The 15,624-nt window shown below is 39.2% G+C and overlaps 1 protein-coding gene across 2 annotated transcripts in view; it reads right to left on the reverse strand.

Annotated features, from left to right (window-relative positions):
* The window catches only part of LOC129280928 (uncharacterized), a 28,004-nt gene extending 18,443 nt beyond the window's left edge, over positions 1–9,561 (reverse strand). The window contains exons 1-4 of one of the 2 annotated variants that reach the window (XM_064112296.1): positions 9,263–9,561; positions 6,456–6,674; positions 5,506–5,580; positions 3,386–3,688 (exon numbers count right to left, since the gene is read on the reverse strand). In XM_064112296.1, the coding sequence (XP_063968366.1) occupies positions 3,386–3,688; positions 5,506–5,580; positions 6,456–6,674; positions 9,263–9,344 (679 nt within the window). In that variant the 5' untranslated portion in view covers positions 9,345–9,561. The remainder of the gene's footprint in view (positions 1–3,385; positions 3,689–5,505; positions 5,581–6,455; positions 6,675–9,262) is intronic. The other variant, XM_064112297.1, reaches the window with a different exon arrangement.
* Positions 9,562–15,624: the final 6,063 nt, after the last annotated feature.

The raw sequence follows: 15,624 nt of genomic DNA on the forward strand, positions 1-15,624 counted from the left end.
CTCCTCCTGTACCCCTTCCTCTTCCTCCTCTACCTCCTCCTCCTCCACCACCACCATAACCCCTTGATCTTCATCTTCGACCGCCAGCCTAAAAGGGGTAGCTTGGGCAGCTTTCCCTTTTCTGGTCCTTTTTCTGGGAGGTATGTTTGAAAACGCCGTGGTATCGCCTCGTAATCTGTTGCAAATATGATAATCCGCCACCATCGGCACGGCGTTTTATAGCAGCGCGGACGGTTGTTGTGCAATCGCTGCCCAGTCATCAGCGGCGCAGCAAAAGCGCAACGCGAACGCCTGTCGCGGCATATCGAAAACTTGTATGCAGTGTACCGGACATGTAAAAACATAGCAGACGACGTTTGCAGACCTCGCGATCATCGTATGACTAGTGGTGCGGAATGTTCCATTGCGGCTTTATGGGGGAAATAGCATTACAGAGGGATAAAATGTATACACAGATAATGTTTCAGCGTTGATTAGCAATATTTTGAGTCAATTGTCATGAATTATCGTTATTTGAACATTTAAACATCATTATAAAATGAAAGAAATAAGCAAAACTTAATTTTCAGACTTAGCTATGCAGTGGTAAGCTATGATGCACCCCTCGTATACATAATGGACCCGTCACGAGTGTAGGTTTGCTCTTCGGACATCACTATCACAAAGAAAATCTCCTCTGATTTGATGATAAAAGTGCCCTATTTCCTCATTAACCAATCTCCATGGTTCTTTCATGAGTATTTGCCTTACAATGTGCCCTTTATTGTAATCTGGGCGGAAATTCATGATACCACCACCCACCGATGTGACGACGGATATAATCCACCCGGGTACTATAAAAATGTCCCCCAAACCCATTATCCCAATACATATTCCTGACTATGGATGGTTTCTAGTGATTTTAATGTAATAAAGTGCCATATTTCCCACCAATTTAATGTAAAAAAAATTATGGTCATCTGATAGAAGAAGTTGTTACCATTCATTTCAGGGGGGCGGAAATTCTACCTGAATCAGCGCTTGTCCTTGATACACATTTGTTTGTGAAAAAAGGGTATAATGCAAGGGAATTCTGCGTGTTATAAGGGTGCGCGCGTGCAGCGAGGACCTTCTGTCCGCTAGTTTTCCATATGCTGAGAACGTGTGCCACATGGCACCCAAAAAAGGAAGCGTCGTGGTGGAAGCTGTGTGAAGCGTGTCGAGCGCAAGGCAGTCGCCTTGTAAACGGAAGCAGCGTAGCAGAATTGTCTTGGGAACGGGCCTGAAAACCACGGGCGATCGGTGCCGCTTTTAATGCGCTTATACTACGCTTTATGCGTTGGGGCTCCGTTACAGCTACGAATATGTCGTTTGCAATACGCTCATGACTCGATTGTGATGCGCTTTAGCACCTCCGCGATCTCGCTACGTAAGTTTTGAACATGTTCAAACTTTTGTGGCGACCATAAAGATGGTGGCGATCCTTGCCGCTTCAGAAAAGATCAAGGTACGACGGAGAAGATTGAAAAGATCAAGGCACGATCAAGCTACGTTATACCACGCTTTGTCGATTTTTGACGATCGCAGTGGAATCGCCATCTAGTGAGATGGGGGTAAGAAACAGTGTTTGAAGTTCTAGGTTCACTCAAGCATGGCACGTGCAGACTGTGCGATCTCAAGAAACTTCCATGCAGTTCGCAAAATCTTTTCTCAAAGAAACTTCTGTCTTGTTTATTCAACGTTACAAATTTGACAGTATAAATAAGAAGATTTATGACTACCCTATTAAGTAAGCTTCTTCTTTTTTACTTTTTGAAGACCAAATTTCTATTTTGGCTATTTAAAGAGAACCTTCCTTGGCGACTTATTGTTGATTTTGGGGTGGTTGCTAACATTTGATTTCAGTGGGGAAGTGGCTCAGTCGACCTATGAGTTCAGGTTCAAGTTTATCTACCAAAACATCACATTATAATCATATAAATATATACATACAATGCATATCATGAGTACATGATTTTATATCAACTACATAACAACATCGACGAACTGGTTTTATAGGACCTCTTTAGGAGCTGGGCCTGTGGGCGATCGAGACCCGGGTCGAGACACTGGAATGAATATCATGATATCTAAGGGATACTTATTAAACAATAATAATCTGATAGTGATCGTACAAGTTCACCAAGCAGTCGAACCATGATAACAATAATAATAATAACATTTTATTTACCAACGGTAGCCACTTCAGTTGGAAACTGCTCTACCAGCGGGCCCTGCATAACATGTTATTATTATTCTTCTCTTTTCTAAATTCTGAGCGCCTATAGCAAGAAGGTCCCATCATTAATGGTACGACTCGGCCAAACATCGAACCCACGACCTCCCGTTCATGAGGCGGACGCTCTACCACTGATTTATAGCATAGGGACCGGGATAGGATTATTTCCAATATAATCAAATATTTTTGAGGAAAAAAAATAATAGCAATAATAGTGTGTGACATAATCAGTTTCTTCACTAACTACCTAACTGTTAAGGTTAGATTATGAATAAAAAATTATATTATAATTTCAACATTTTTAGATTAACGCTTTGTCAAAGGACGCGTGTGGTGGGATTCGAAACCGGATCTTCTATCCACTGAGCCACAACACCTTTATGTACATGTACTGTATATCAGGCTAGACACGGGCAGCAGAAGAGAAATAAATAGGCCTCATTGGGTGATTTCAAGTTCGGTGTTCGATGTTGGTGTTGGTGTTGAGAGCGTAAAAAGGCCGCTGAACCGAGCTCCAACACCGAGCTGGGTTCAGAGGAATGATACCGATTGCGTTATCGATAGCACATGACGTCACGCCTCTGCGCTGCGCTGCTAAATCATCTCAACTTCACGCGAGAAGTCTCGACGACGAAAATGAAATCGGAGAGAAATGCATAAAATTCTCATCGTACAGAATACCAATGTTGTAATTAATTCAAGAATTCGAAAGAGTGAACATTATTCTTCATCAAAATATATACAGCTCAAATGATTTGTACTCATCTTAACTGTAAAAGCTAATTTTACGGGGATGTTTCATCGTGTTCGCCGCCTGTTCACGAGCTTGAGATTGCCAACACCAACACCAACACCGAACTTGAAATCATGATTTTCCCAATCCCTGGGGGTTGGTGTTGGTGAATGGGGATATTGCACGTAGATCGTCAACACCAGCCGCAGTGCTGGGTTCAGCAGACGACATTCAACACCAGCATTCAACACGAACTGCCGGAAATACGTCATATTTTCCGAGGTCAATTATCCCAACACCAGCCTGATTTCAAGTACGGTGTTGTGGCTGGTGTTGGTGTTGTCACAACACCAACACCAGATTTCAACACCGTACTTGAAATCACCCATTCTTACTATCGAACAGAGCTACATGATAAAGACCTCCGCAGTTGTTGATGCTTCTTCCGGTACATCTCTCGTTGCACATCGATTCTTGAACGCTGGCAGACTGATTAATGGCCAGAGATGCATTCCCACAGAGGCAAGTGCCACCTCTGTATACCGCAGCATAGGTATAGGCATTTTCGGAGCGGTTGCACCAGGTAACGCAGTCAGGTATCGTCACTTCGGTTTGTATGTCAGAAGAGTTTCTCCAAGGCCCTTCAACATCAGTTAACTCCGGTAAATCACGAGGGTAACATCCAAGATATCCTCTCTCTACAGAAACGATGAAAATAAGTTCTTTTAACATTGGATCATGGCCCTAGGAAGCGGTGGTGCTGATGGGGGTGGTGTGTGTTTTGATAACCATACAAATTCACCTGAAAATCTAGTAGGTATTCTAAATAGCAGAAATTACCCCCAAAAAAACCACCTTCATTTTGTAGTTATTTTACTTGTCCTATTTTCCCTCAGACTAATTTCATTCGTTTGCAATGTGGAAGTGTGGACCAAGATGACCTTCATTGTGTTTTTTTTTTCTTCTGTTCAACTGAATTGAAACCAGCACCCCCTGTTAAAAATATCATTCCCATGTAGAAGAAAAAAATCGCAGCCTAAAAAGAAAGTTCTACCTTTTAAACAAGACACCTATCTCCGAGGCTAGAACCTCATTAAAGAGATGAAAAGAAATATTTCAAAAGAACCTTACTAATTATGACTGTTTTATTATGCATTCTGTATTCGTAACAGTATCAATACATGACATTTTTTTTCTGTCATTCTGTCGAAAATTTGTTATTCCATGACATCACAATATGCGCGCTACTATGTTCTATCAACATGATCAAGGAGTTTTAGGAGTGGAGAACCATCCAATACACTACATTTAAAACCACTTTGATGCCGCTAAGGATGAAATATGTCGGGTATATGTTTCATTGGATTTTTTATGCAGATTGTAAACAAAAGATTCCTGTACGTACAGACTTACTAGCCAGATACAATAAGAAACATGCTTTCGAAATGATAATTACTTTTCGCTGCCTCTGATCAGATATCGTGAGCAAACATGTTACTAATTTTTACCATGGAAAGCAAAAAAAAATGCTGCAATAATTATTTAGATATGGTTTGAAATTACCTGACAGGCCGCATGCGGCCGCAATTGTTGTCATATAACACAACCAATAGATATAACGCCTCAGACTCATTTTATGTGTTTGTAATGCGGAAGTGTGTGAAAAATTGTCAAATTCTGAGGATTTTTCACATTTTGAAACTCTACGAAATCAAACAAAACTTCGCCCAATTTCAGGACTTTCTTTTTGTGTTTAATATCCACTTTTTGTTGATCAAATAGAATTGAAGATGTTCCCAATTAGCTATTTTAATTCAGTCACTTTTCAGCTTTCAAATGAAACTGGCGGCATCACAGGTCGCCACCAAAGGCTATACAGTGCACCTGTGTATATTTTTTTTTTACTTCTTTAAAAAGTGGAAGCTACATAGATTAATTTGCATTCCGTTGTCACTCCATCTCTTAAAAGTACATGGATCTCTAAGCTCTCACCCTCGGCATTGGGTATCGTAGTATCCTAGGTGCCACGAAAGCAAAAGATATTCATTCGACCCAACCAAAATTCAATTATTTTTTATTTGATATTGCTGATTTACAAAAGTATATGAATATGATTGACCACCCAACACTTATTATAGGGAAGGAAACTACTGAGCTTCATCATTTTGCCCAAATCGGGAAGAAATATTAATGATTTAGGAACTATTTTGGAAGAAATATTGATGAGTCTGGAACTATTTTTGGCTGCGGAAGTATTAGGGTCATTTTACTGATTCACGTGATGACTTTAAACCCGTCAGGAGATGTATTCATATCAGCCGATATCAAATGAGCTGGTCGAGGTACCCTTTTCTGGTCAGATATGGACGGTCAGACTTGTATCTCCACTGGTATTAAGCATTCGACCCTCGATTTTCAACTTTTTTGTTATTTTTTTTACAGTGCCATTTTAACACACGAGTCTATTGGAAATGTTTTACGTGTGTGATCCCCCAAGTAACGGTAATAACCTTACCGTAGCATATCACTTCTGAAGTAAAAAAGCTAACGTAATCGGGATGTGCAGAGCACTCGGCAATGCTGTCTTCATCTGAAATAAAAGAGACACATAGAATAGTAAAGTGACCACTTTATACGTATGCGTTGATGCGTAGGCTGCCATCAACAAACGAAAAGGGCAGCCATACCTTGCAGTGTTGCTATTAAGATGGTCAACTTCTGTGACAACTAAAAAAAATAAGAAATCGCTTTCGAACTTTCGGACAGTAGATTTTTTTTTATTTCCAATTTCTATATTTTTATCTTAATAAATTGTTTTTCCTCAGAAAAACACGGCCGGTGTTGCTGCCCTCTATGTTCGTTGGCTGTCACAAAAAGGTAGCAGTATGCAGGTTGAAGGGGGGTACAACAGGCTGAAAAATAATACGATTTGAACAGATAAAGTAAAATCAGACAAACAAAACCTCATTAAAGTCGGTCGAGATATGACAAAATTATGACATTTTTTATTTTAACATTATTTTGATGAAACATACATGTCCTCATTGATAAGCAATCTGATGATGTCATATATTTTTAATATAAAATTACATTTCTTCGAAGTCTGTCCTTCAAAATGCATTGACTACTAATTAATTGGGTAAGATAATAATTGCTGCAACTTATTTTGTTACAGGTACATAACCATAACACACACATACTTATATGTAAATATGAAATAACATAAGATAAGGGAAATTAGGGTCATGACATCATCAAGCCACCTATTGACTATTCATGACGGCGTGTACAAAACTGTTTCCTTACTTTGTGGAAATTTTCAGCGTTTTGACAAGTGAATTTCACTCCATTTTACTCAGATAAAATTGTTTTCAGTCCGAATTTCCCTGCTAAGAAAATTTACATTCTATTTCTTTTTCATGAAATCAAAAGAGATACGGACTGGAAATATATTTTCACACTTACCCTTAACACATTCTATTCCTAAACTTGAGTGATCTACGAACCCGAATTGCCAGGAATCTACATTATTGGCGGCTGGGTATCCGAGCTCTCTGCAAATAACCGACGCTTCATCGTAACCGAATCCCCATGAAGAAACTGTCTGCCATTCAGTAGAGTAATCAGGTACAAGGACTTCTAATCGCCCCTCGCTTGGTATTGCTCCATCCACCAGCCTAACATCTACATTTTTAAAAATGACAAAAACTAAATATTTTTCTTGTTTCTTGCAGTGTTACCTTCATTATACCGAACCTAATGATACAGTCGCCCCAACGAAACAAACAGAATACCGACCGATGGTATGCACGTCGGAAACAACGTTATAGCTACCGTGTTTACACTTAATCGGCTTTTGAATCGGCTCGCGGTTCTGAACTGCGAGCCGATTCAGAATCGGCTTTTTTACTACGTGTAAACAGAAAGCCGATTCTGCATCGGCAATTTGTGCCATTTCATTTACTTTACCATTGTGACGTAATTGTAAGCGCACTGATCCAGCGTTGTCTTTACTATGACGTATATTGTTGGTGTGCGTATCATTTCAGGTTTTTGCATCGGCTCGCGGTTCCGAACCGCGAGCTGTAACAACGTGTAAACGCAAACCAAAAGCCGATTCTGCATCGGCTTTTGGTTCTGAACCAAAAGCCGATTATATTACCGTGTTTACACTTGATCGGCTTATGGTTCAGAACCAAAAGCCGATGCAGAATCGGCTTTTGGTTTGCGTTTACACGTTGTTACAGCTCGCGGTTCAGCTCAGAACCGCGAGCCGATGCAAAAACCTGAAATGATACGCACACCAACAATATACGTCATAATAAAAGAACGCTGGATCAGTGCGCTTACAATAACGTCACAATGGTAGTAAATGAAATGCGCAAAAATTGCCGATGCAGAATCGGCTTTCTGTTTACACGTAGTAAAAAAAAGCCGATTCTGCATCGGCTCGCGGTTCTGAACCTACTACTTTGGTGGTGCAAATTGCCGGTTCTGACCCGCGAGCCGATGCAAGTTACTCGCGTTTACACGCTATGAAAAAGCCGGTGCTGCATCGGCTCGCGGTTCAGAACCGCGAGCCGATTCAAAAGCCGATTAAGTGTAAACACGGTATAAGTGTAAACACGGTATAAGAGTGGCGCGTATATGGAGAAGGGGCAAGGGGGCAAGATGTGCCCTATCGGCTGGTAAAAATTAAAAAAAAACGAGGGAAGGGGGGAGAAAAAGAGGGGGAGGGATAGACTTTTATAAAATCTTAGTGGGGAAAAATAAATGCTTTATTTTTTTTCAGAATTTTATGAAGCATAAATAGGCCGTATCTGTCTACTCTCCCTGCCGCACGCATTGACTGTTTAATGCGATAGGATAACGCCAAGCCAAGAGGATAAAATGACGCTAACAGACGCTTTCTTTTCAATTTAATATACGGTACAGTGCGTATAAAAAAGGGCACTTTACACTACTATGGTAAAGCCCCGTCGGTGGGAGATAAAATTAAGTCGAAATACTCTAAAGGCTGACAAGATGGTTACAAGCAGAGTCCCCCCTCCCTCCAAATAAAAAAAAATGATACTTCCATCGTTTGCCATAGAGGCCTAGCATTAACGTTTTAATAGAGATTGGATAAGGATAACTTATTTTATTACAAATTGATATATGCTACACTGTTCGAAATGGGCCATGGATCTGAGAAATAAAAAAACCACAATTATATTTCTAGTGGTGTGAGTGAAGAAATGCATAAATGCTCCCTCATTGACTCACATCAAAGCTCTATAGGCCAATAAATTGATAAAGTAAAACAAAAACAGAAATGGCAATAGGAGGAGTGGACACCAAAAACAGCAAGGGTATATAGCATTCAGCAATAAAAGACACAAAACGCTATTGGAGCTGTTGCTAAATGTGGAAAGATGTGTAGAATTAATGTAAATCTGGTGACATCATTAAATAACAAAGGAATGCCAAATTAGCCAACATGAAAATAGTTCAAGAGGTGTAACTCAAAATTAAGATAATGCAAATGCCAACCATAGATTAAAACTATGATGAAGCAGTATTTTGCAACAGAACCATGTACCAATAGAATAAAGCTGAGAAAAATATTAACACCATGATATGCTGTAGGGGTGATGAAAGTGTCCAGACAAATCTCAATTTCAGTGACATACAGAAAAAAAAATATTCTTAAGCCCCTGTCGATGGGGATCACACTGCCTTGATGCCTGCTACGTTAGGCAGACCTGAAGTTTGTCATTGACAAAACGCATGTCATTTGGGAAGTGGGGGTGATGGGGTGGTTACGCACTCCAATATTTTCATGGGGGAGGATGCTGCGTGAGTTATTCTCGATCGGCAGAACCTCGTTTTGTATTGCAACCTTTTTTCTTTTTTTTTGGCTTGTCAAATTTCTCGCGACCCAAAATGACATTATCTTTGTAGTGAAACCCTTTTTTTTTTGCTTGCCAAATTTAACTCAGCCCCCCCTTACAAAAATCATCCCCGGGACCCGACACAACGCTGAGCCTCACATGAAAATATTATTACTTTGAACTTCCCCTTTAAAATTCATTCCTTCGGGTATGGCATTATCGATGCCATGATAGGCATATATGTGGTATGAAAGGAATATTAAGGTATATTTAGGTATTACGTCATTGCTCCTCCTGCTCCTCCGTAGTCTCGGTGAAAATATGCACAACTAATATTTTTTATTAAGTTAAACATGAATGATGTACTCTTTCAGGACATTCTACGTTTAGGAACCTTACCTGTTATGTTAAAGCCCGATGTACTGGCTTGCACGATAAGGATGGAATGCACCGCGATCGCTACAATTGGCCATAATTCCATCTCTCATGTAAAGTTGCAAAACGGCACCTATGGATAAAACTCCGAGCAGATTTCAGTTTGGATCAGAATTAGATTGAAAATCAAACCCAAATCAATACAGAAATATATTATCAACTTCGCTTGAATCTAGACGATTTAATTAAATTCAGTTCTGAACAGTATGGTGTATGATCTCATCAGTCACACTTGTTGCTGTTCGCGTGCTGCTAATATAAGTGTTTTTTTCTTCTTCTTTCGTTCCTTCTTTTTCTTTTCTTTTTGTGCATAGATCCGCATGAACTAGAATTCCTATACCGGAAAAAACGTAGTATATCCTCCATTTCCCGTAGAAACCACGAACCCCCACAAACCCCAAAACATCATAGCGGAATATTTCATTCCTCGATGCTCTTATATAGGCCTTAAGGGTACATGACCTTTGCAGTCGCATTAATTGCTCTTCCTTTTTTTTCTCCTTCTTTTTTGTATAGATCCGCATGAACTTGAATTACCGTTATATTTACTATATCGGAAAAAAACGTCGTAGGCCTTTTTACTCTGAGTCAATTTCCCGTAGAAACCAGAAACCCCAAAACATCACAGTGGAATGTTTTAAAGGTCAAGTCCACCCCAGAAAAATGTTGGTTTGAATGAATAGAGAAAAATCAAACTAGCAAAATGCTGAAAATATCATCAAAATCGGATGTAAAATAAGAAAGTTACGACATTTTAAAGTTTTGCTTACTTTTCACAAAACAGAGATATGCACAACTCAAATGAGACAGTCTATGATGTCCCTCACTCACTATATCTTTTGTTTTTTATTGTTTGAATTATACAATATTTCATTTTTTATAGATTTGACAATAAGGATCAACTTGACTGAATCATATAGTATTAAACGATGCTCAATCCACATGTTCAGGGAGGAATTAATCGTTTTTTCACTTGACAATGAGGAAAAAAATTGAAAATTCCCTTTTTCATTTAATAAAATACAAAAGAAAAAGTGAGTGGATGACGTCATCAGTCTCCTCATTTGCATACCGTCCATGATGTGCATATACCTGTTTTGCAAAAATAAGCAAAACCTTTGAAATGTCATAACTTTCTTATTTTACATCTGATTTTGATGAAATTTTCAGTGTTATGCTTGTTGGATTTTTCTCTATTTATTAAAATCAACTCTTTGTTGGGGTGGACTTGTCCTTTAATGATTCAATTAACAGATAATGTGTCCTGAAGATATTTTGTTTGCTCAATACCAAAGAGTGAGATCCGCATACACTTACACATCCTTGTTCATCGCGAAAGCAAGAAAATGGAACTTTAAATCTGGGGCGGTATTCTGAACATTGTCTTTTCTCCATATTTTATCTTTTCTCACAAATATGACAAAATCGGTATTCTGGTGGATGTCATAACTTATGTCACAAAATTGTCATAAAATTTGTCTCTTCTCGTTTATAGCGAGCATTAGTTACACTCATCATCCATGACAATTTTCAAAAATATGTTTTCATGCTACAAATAGGCCCTACAAATAAATTCCTCCCCTTTTCTCTGTTTTCCCTTTCTTTCTAAAATCCTTCACAGTTCCCTGTCTCTTTTTGTAATTAAGCGCATCAATATACGCGTAGTTTGTTGTTGGAGCAACGTGTTATTTTTTTTACTGTGTAGCAAATAAAGAAAAAAATGTGGTCTGTGACTTAAAAGTCGCGCATACAGCATAGAATTCGAGAAAATGACTGGAAATCATTATTTCAGCTTTCACTCTTCCCGTCTCTCTCGTGTAAATGTATATAAAGCTGGGGAAAAATTCCGCCTGTTGGATACAGAAGAAGCAAAAAGCAGATTTTGGCGATGTAGTGCATTTATTGTAGCTCCAAGAAACTATTCAAATGAAAACAAATTTTTCACGTGACACGTCCTACTCGTAAGACATGTAAGACGTGGTAAATGTTGGTTATATGATAATGATGATAATAATAATAATAATACTAATGATGATGATAATAATAATAGCGAAATAAACTCTCCGTCAAGGAAAATATAACAAACAAGGTATCAGGACAACTACCCCCTGGACAATCACCCCCCGGACAACTACCCCCCGGACAATTACCCCCCTAGGACAATTACCCCCCGGACAATTACCCCCCGGACAATTACCCCCTGAGGACAACTACCCCCCGAGGACAATTACCCCCCGGACAATTACCCCCCGGACAACTACCCCCCGGACAACTACCCCCCGGACAATTACCCCCCAGACAACTACCCCCCGGACAATTACCCCCCGGACAACTACCCCCCGGACAACTACCCCCCGGACAATTACCCCCCGGACAATTACCCCCCGGACAATTACCCCCCGGACAATTACCCCCTGAGGACAACTACCCCCCGAGGACAATTACCCCCCGGACAATTACCCCCCGGACAACTACCCCCCGGACAACTACCCCCTGGACAATCACCCCCCGGACAACTACCCCCCGGACAATTACCCCCCGGACAACTACCCCCCGGACAACTACCCCCCGGACAATTACCCCCCGGACAATTACCCCCCGGACAATTACCCCCCGGACAATTACCCCCCGGACAACTACCCCCCGGACAACTACCCCCCGGACAATTACCCCCTATATAGACAAAGGGAGTGCACAGAGTCATACGTCGGCCGTACGTTTGACGTAAGAAGTACTCAAGGCATTCTCGAGTATCTTGGAATCAAAAGTACGCCGTAGGAAAGCTGTAAAATTGAGCTCCATCCATAGGCGGATCCAGGGGGGGCGAGGGGCCCGCCCCCCCCCCCCCCTATCGGCAGAGCAAAACAAATGAAGAAAAAAGGGGGGAAAGAAAGAAAAAAGAAAAAGAAGGGGAAAGAAAGGAGGAAAAATAAGAGTTAAAATAAGAGGGAGACGAGTGAAAAAAAAAAGGTCAGGGGATGACTTGGAAAATGATTAAAAAATATATTTCATGTCACTATATTATTTTTTTCGCTCGCGCTTCGGGCTCGCATAGCCTGTTCGATGAGATACACATCTTGCTAAATAGGCTGATATGTAGCTTGAAATGTCAAGTTTTGAAGTCGATTTTACAAAGCATATTTCAGCTCGGACATTATTCATAATTTTGTTTGATTTACAAACTGATTTTTAAGTGCTCTGTTAAATGTCCGTTTTATGGTGTGAATATAACTTGCAGCTTGCGCTATGCGCTCGCATTATTTGATTTGCCAAATTATATAACAAACTACTTAAAACCCCCCTTTTATGACAGTTTACCAAAAATTTCGTCTTACGATTTGCGCTCGCATTTTTGTTAAAAATATATCAACTCACATATCCTATTCATGATTACAAAAGTGCTTAAAATATCCAGTTTTCAGGCCTCAGTGTCAACACATTTTACTCACTCATTTAGGCTTATTACATTAATAAATATGATAATAAAATATTCATGAATTCTTAATGACTAAATTGTCCCTTTTCAGAAAAGAATATCGACAATATCACAGTTTCATATGTTTCATATCGCGCTCAGGAAGAGGAATAAGAAAGTTGTCATCATTTTCATATGATGACAAAATGTCCTTAGACCTAGAATGTCCAGGTCCTAGGTCAAAATAATAATGAAGATATCAGCTCGCGCTTCACACTCGCATCATTTATTAAGTGCTTTCCATATCCACTTCACAATTTCCATTCACAATGCTTTAGATAGTGCTCAAATTCACAATTTTCATACCGGAATATCAAGTATTTTCCGCTCGCGCTTCGCGCTCGCATTGCTTTTTCGATGAGATTAATATCATGCTCAATATAGGCTGATATGGAGCTTAAAATATCAAGTTTCGAAGTCAATATACAAAACATATTTCATCTCGGATATCGAGCTTTCATTATTTTTTTAATTTACAAATTGATTTTTCAAGTGCTCTGTAAAATGTCCGTTTTATGGTCTAAATATTAATATTTTCAGCTCACGGTGTTCGGTCGCATTATTTGATTTGCATAGGCCTACTTCTTTATAAATTCTTACAAACCGTCCTTAAAATGCACCTTAAACGAATTGTATACTATCATGATTGCCAATTTGTATAGAAAAAACACTGTATTTGATTATGTCATATTGTTTACAATTTAGTAAATTTGGTACTTAATTTCCTTCTTTAATGTTTAATTGCTTTCACCCAAGAATAATACACGCAAACACACCTTGTAATTTACAAGGTGTTCTTGTGTGTATTATCTTTGCATAAAGTTTTTTAGCTAACTGTATTAAGTTATAAAGCCACATCTTAATCTGGAATGTGCACCAATTGTTTCATAATTCTTAGCTTCTTGTTAGTTGAACTGTTAAAAAAACAGATTTATAGGTCTACTTGACAGTGTTAGTGTTCATAGTTGCGTTATCGACTTTCAATTTTTCTACCTATTAAGGTGTTTTTTTTACGTTTTATCTATTTGCCTGATTTCTTACCTGAAATTAAACCCAAAATAAATATTTTAAAAAATCAGATCAGTTGGAATCAGGGATATTCAGCATATGTGATTATTATGACTAATCGTGTTCAATTGTTCTATGAAAACTTAGAATGAGGGCCAGTTTACAAATTTTCTGATGTATATATGCATAGCCAAACGGGAGGTTTCGGGTGCAAGCCCCCCCCCCCCCCCCATTTTTCATGATGCAGAAGGCGCCGCTAAACAAAAACAAAAAAGGAAAAAAGAAGAAAGTGAGAAAACAGGAGAAAGAGCAATATAAAAGAGAAAGAAAAAGTTATTAAAGTAATATAAAGTAGAAAATATTTCGGAAACCTGTGCCACCAACCAAAACTTACAATGGGTCCCGCCTTATTCTAACATTGATGCTGGAGAGAAGGGGGGATTTTCTGAAGGTAATTGTCTGGGGGGTAATTGTCCGGGGGGGTAGTTGTCCAGGGGGTAATTTTCCGGGGGGTAAATGTCCGGGGGGTAATTTTCCGGGGGGTAATTGTCCGGGGGTAGTTGTCCGGGGGGTAGTTGTCCGGGGGTAGTTGTCCGGGGGGTAATTGTCCGGGGGGTAGTTGTCCGGGGGGTAATTGTCCGGGGGGTAGTTGTCCGGGGGGTAATTGTCCGGGGGGTAATTGTCCGGGGGGTAGTTGTCCGGGGGGTAATTGTCCGGGGGGTAATTGTCCTCGGGGGGTAGTTGTCCTCGGGGGGTAATTGTCCGGGGGGTAATTGTCCGGGGGGTAATTGTCCTCGGGGGGTAATTGTCCGGGGGGTAGTTGTCCGGGGGGTGATTGTCCAGGGGGTAGTTGTCCTAGAACCAACAAACAAACACATTGACATGATTGAGAAAAGATTTTTCAAAATATTTTTTTTCAAAATAACTCATTTCCTTTCATTTCTTCAGATAATGATGATATGCAGTAAAACAAAATCATACAAAAAATGTATCTTGATGTTTTGTGCACTCACGAAACGGAATCATTTTGCAATCATTGTTACGTCACAATCAGAAGACATGTCATTATCATTTTGAATAAGGATTTATATATTATACATACACTTATCAAAGAAGATATGCAATACGATAACTCTATTTCATTTCCTCTCGTAATGAATAGTGACACATCATGTTAAGATCTATTCAACCCAGGCTAAAATGCGTCACTGAAATGTTTCTTTTATTTTATGTTTTTAGTATATTTTGTAAAGCAATGAACGTGGAACAACAGGAAATTTTTTAGCACATTCATATGCATTTAATTTACATTAAGGATTTGATTTTTTTTTTTTTTGCTTCCTCGTGTGTTGCCGATACAGGGTCATGCGATCTCGCAAAATAACTCCCGTTTCTCTAATATATTCAACATCCGTTAACTATAGACATACTATACATGTATTGTGTTCAAAGATGTGAATGAGAATGAATTTTATAATTATACATGTGTGTTTTTTAACATTTTTTCTTAAATAGAACCGTATCTGTATATCCGGCTCGTTCTACATTCCGTTTAATCTGATGATGCTTTCGTCAACATTTTTTTTTTCGATTAGGAGATTTTCTTCGACCAGTAACAATTGGGAAGGTTAGCATTAATCTGGAAATTCGGAAAGTCTCCAATATTTGGATCAATTGAAAACAATACTACTTGGTTGTTCAATCGTCTTCTCTGTTGTCTGAGGAATACTTTTCTCTGTGTAACGTACTTTCTGTATGCAAACTATGATAAGATCTTTTGGATATTTCCGAAGGATAAGCATTGATTCTAAAACTTTCATTATTTTCTCTTAATTTCCTAATT

The sequence above is a fragment of the Lytechinus pictus genome, chromosome 17, assembly GCF_037042905.1.
Source record: "Lytechinus pictus isolate F3 Inbred chromosome 17, Lp3.0, whole genome shotgun sequence".
Classification (NCBI taxonomy): domain Eukaryota; kingdom Metazoa; phylum Echinodermata; class Echinoidea; order Temnopleuroida; family Toxopneustidae; genus Lytechinus; species Lytechinus pictus.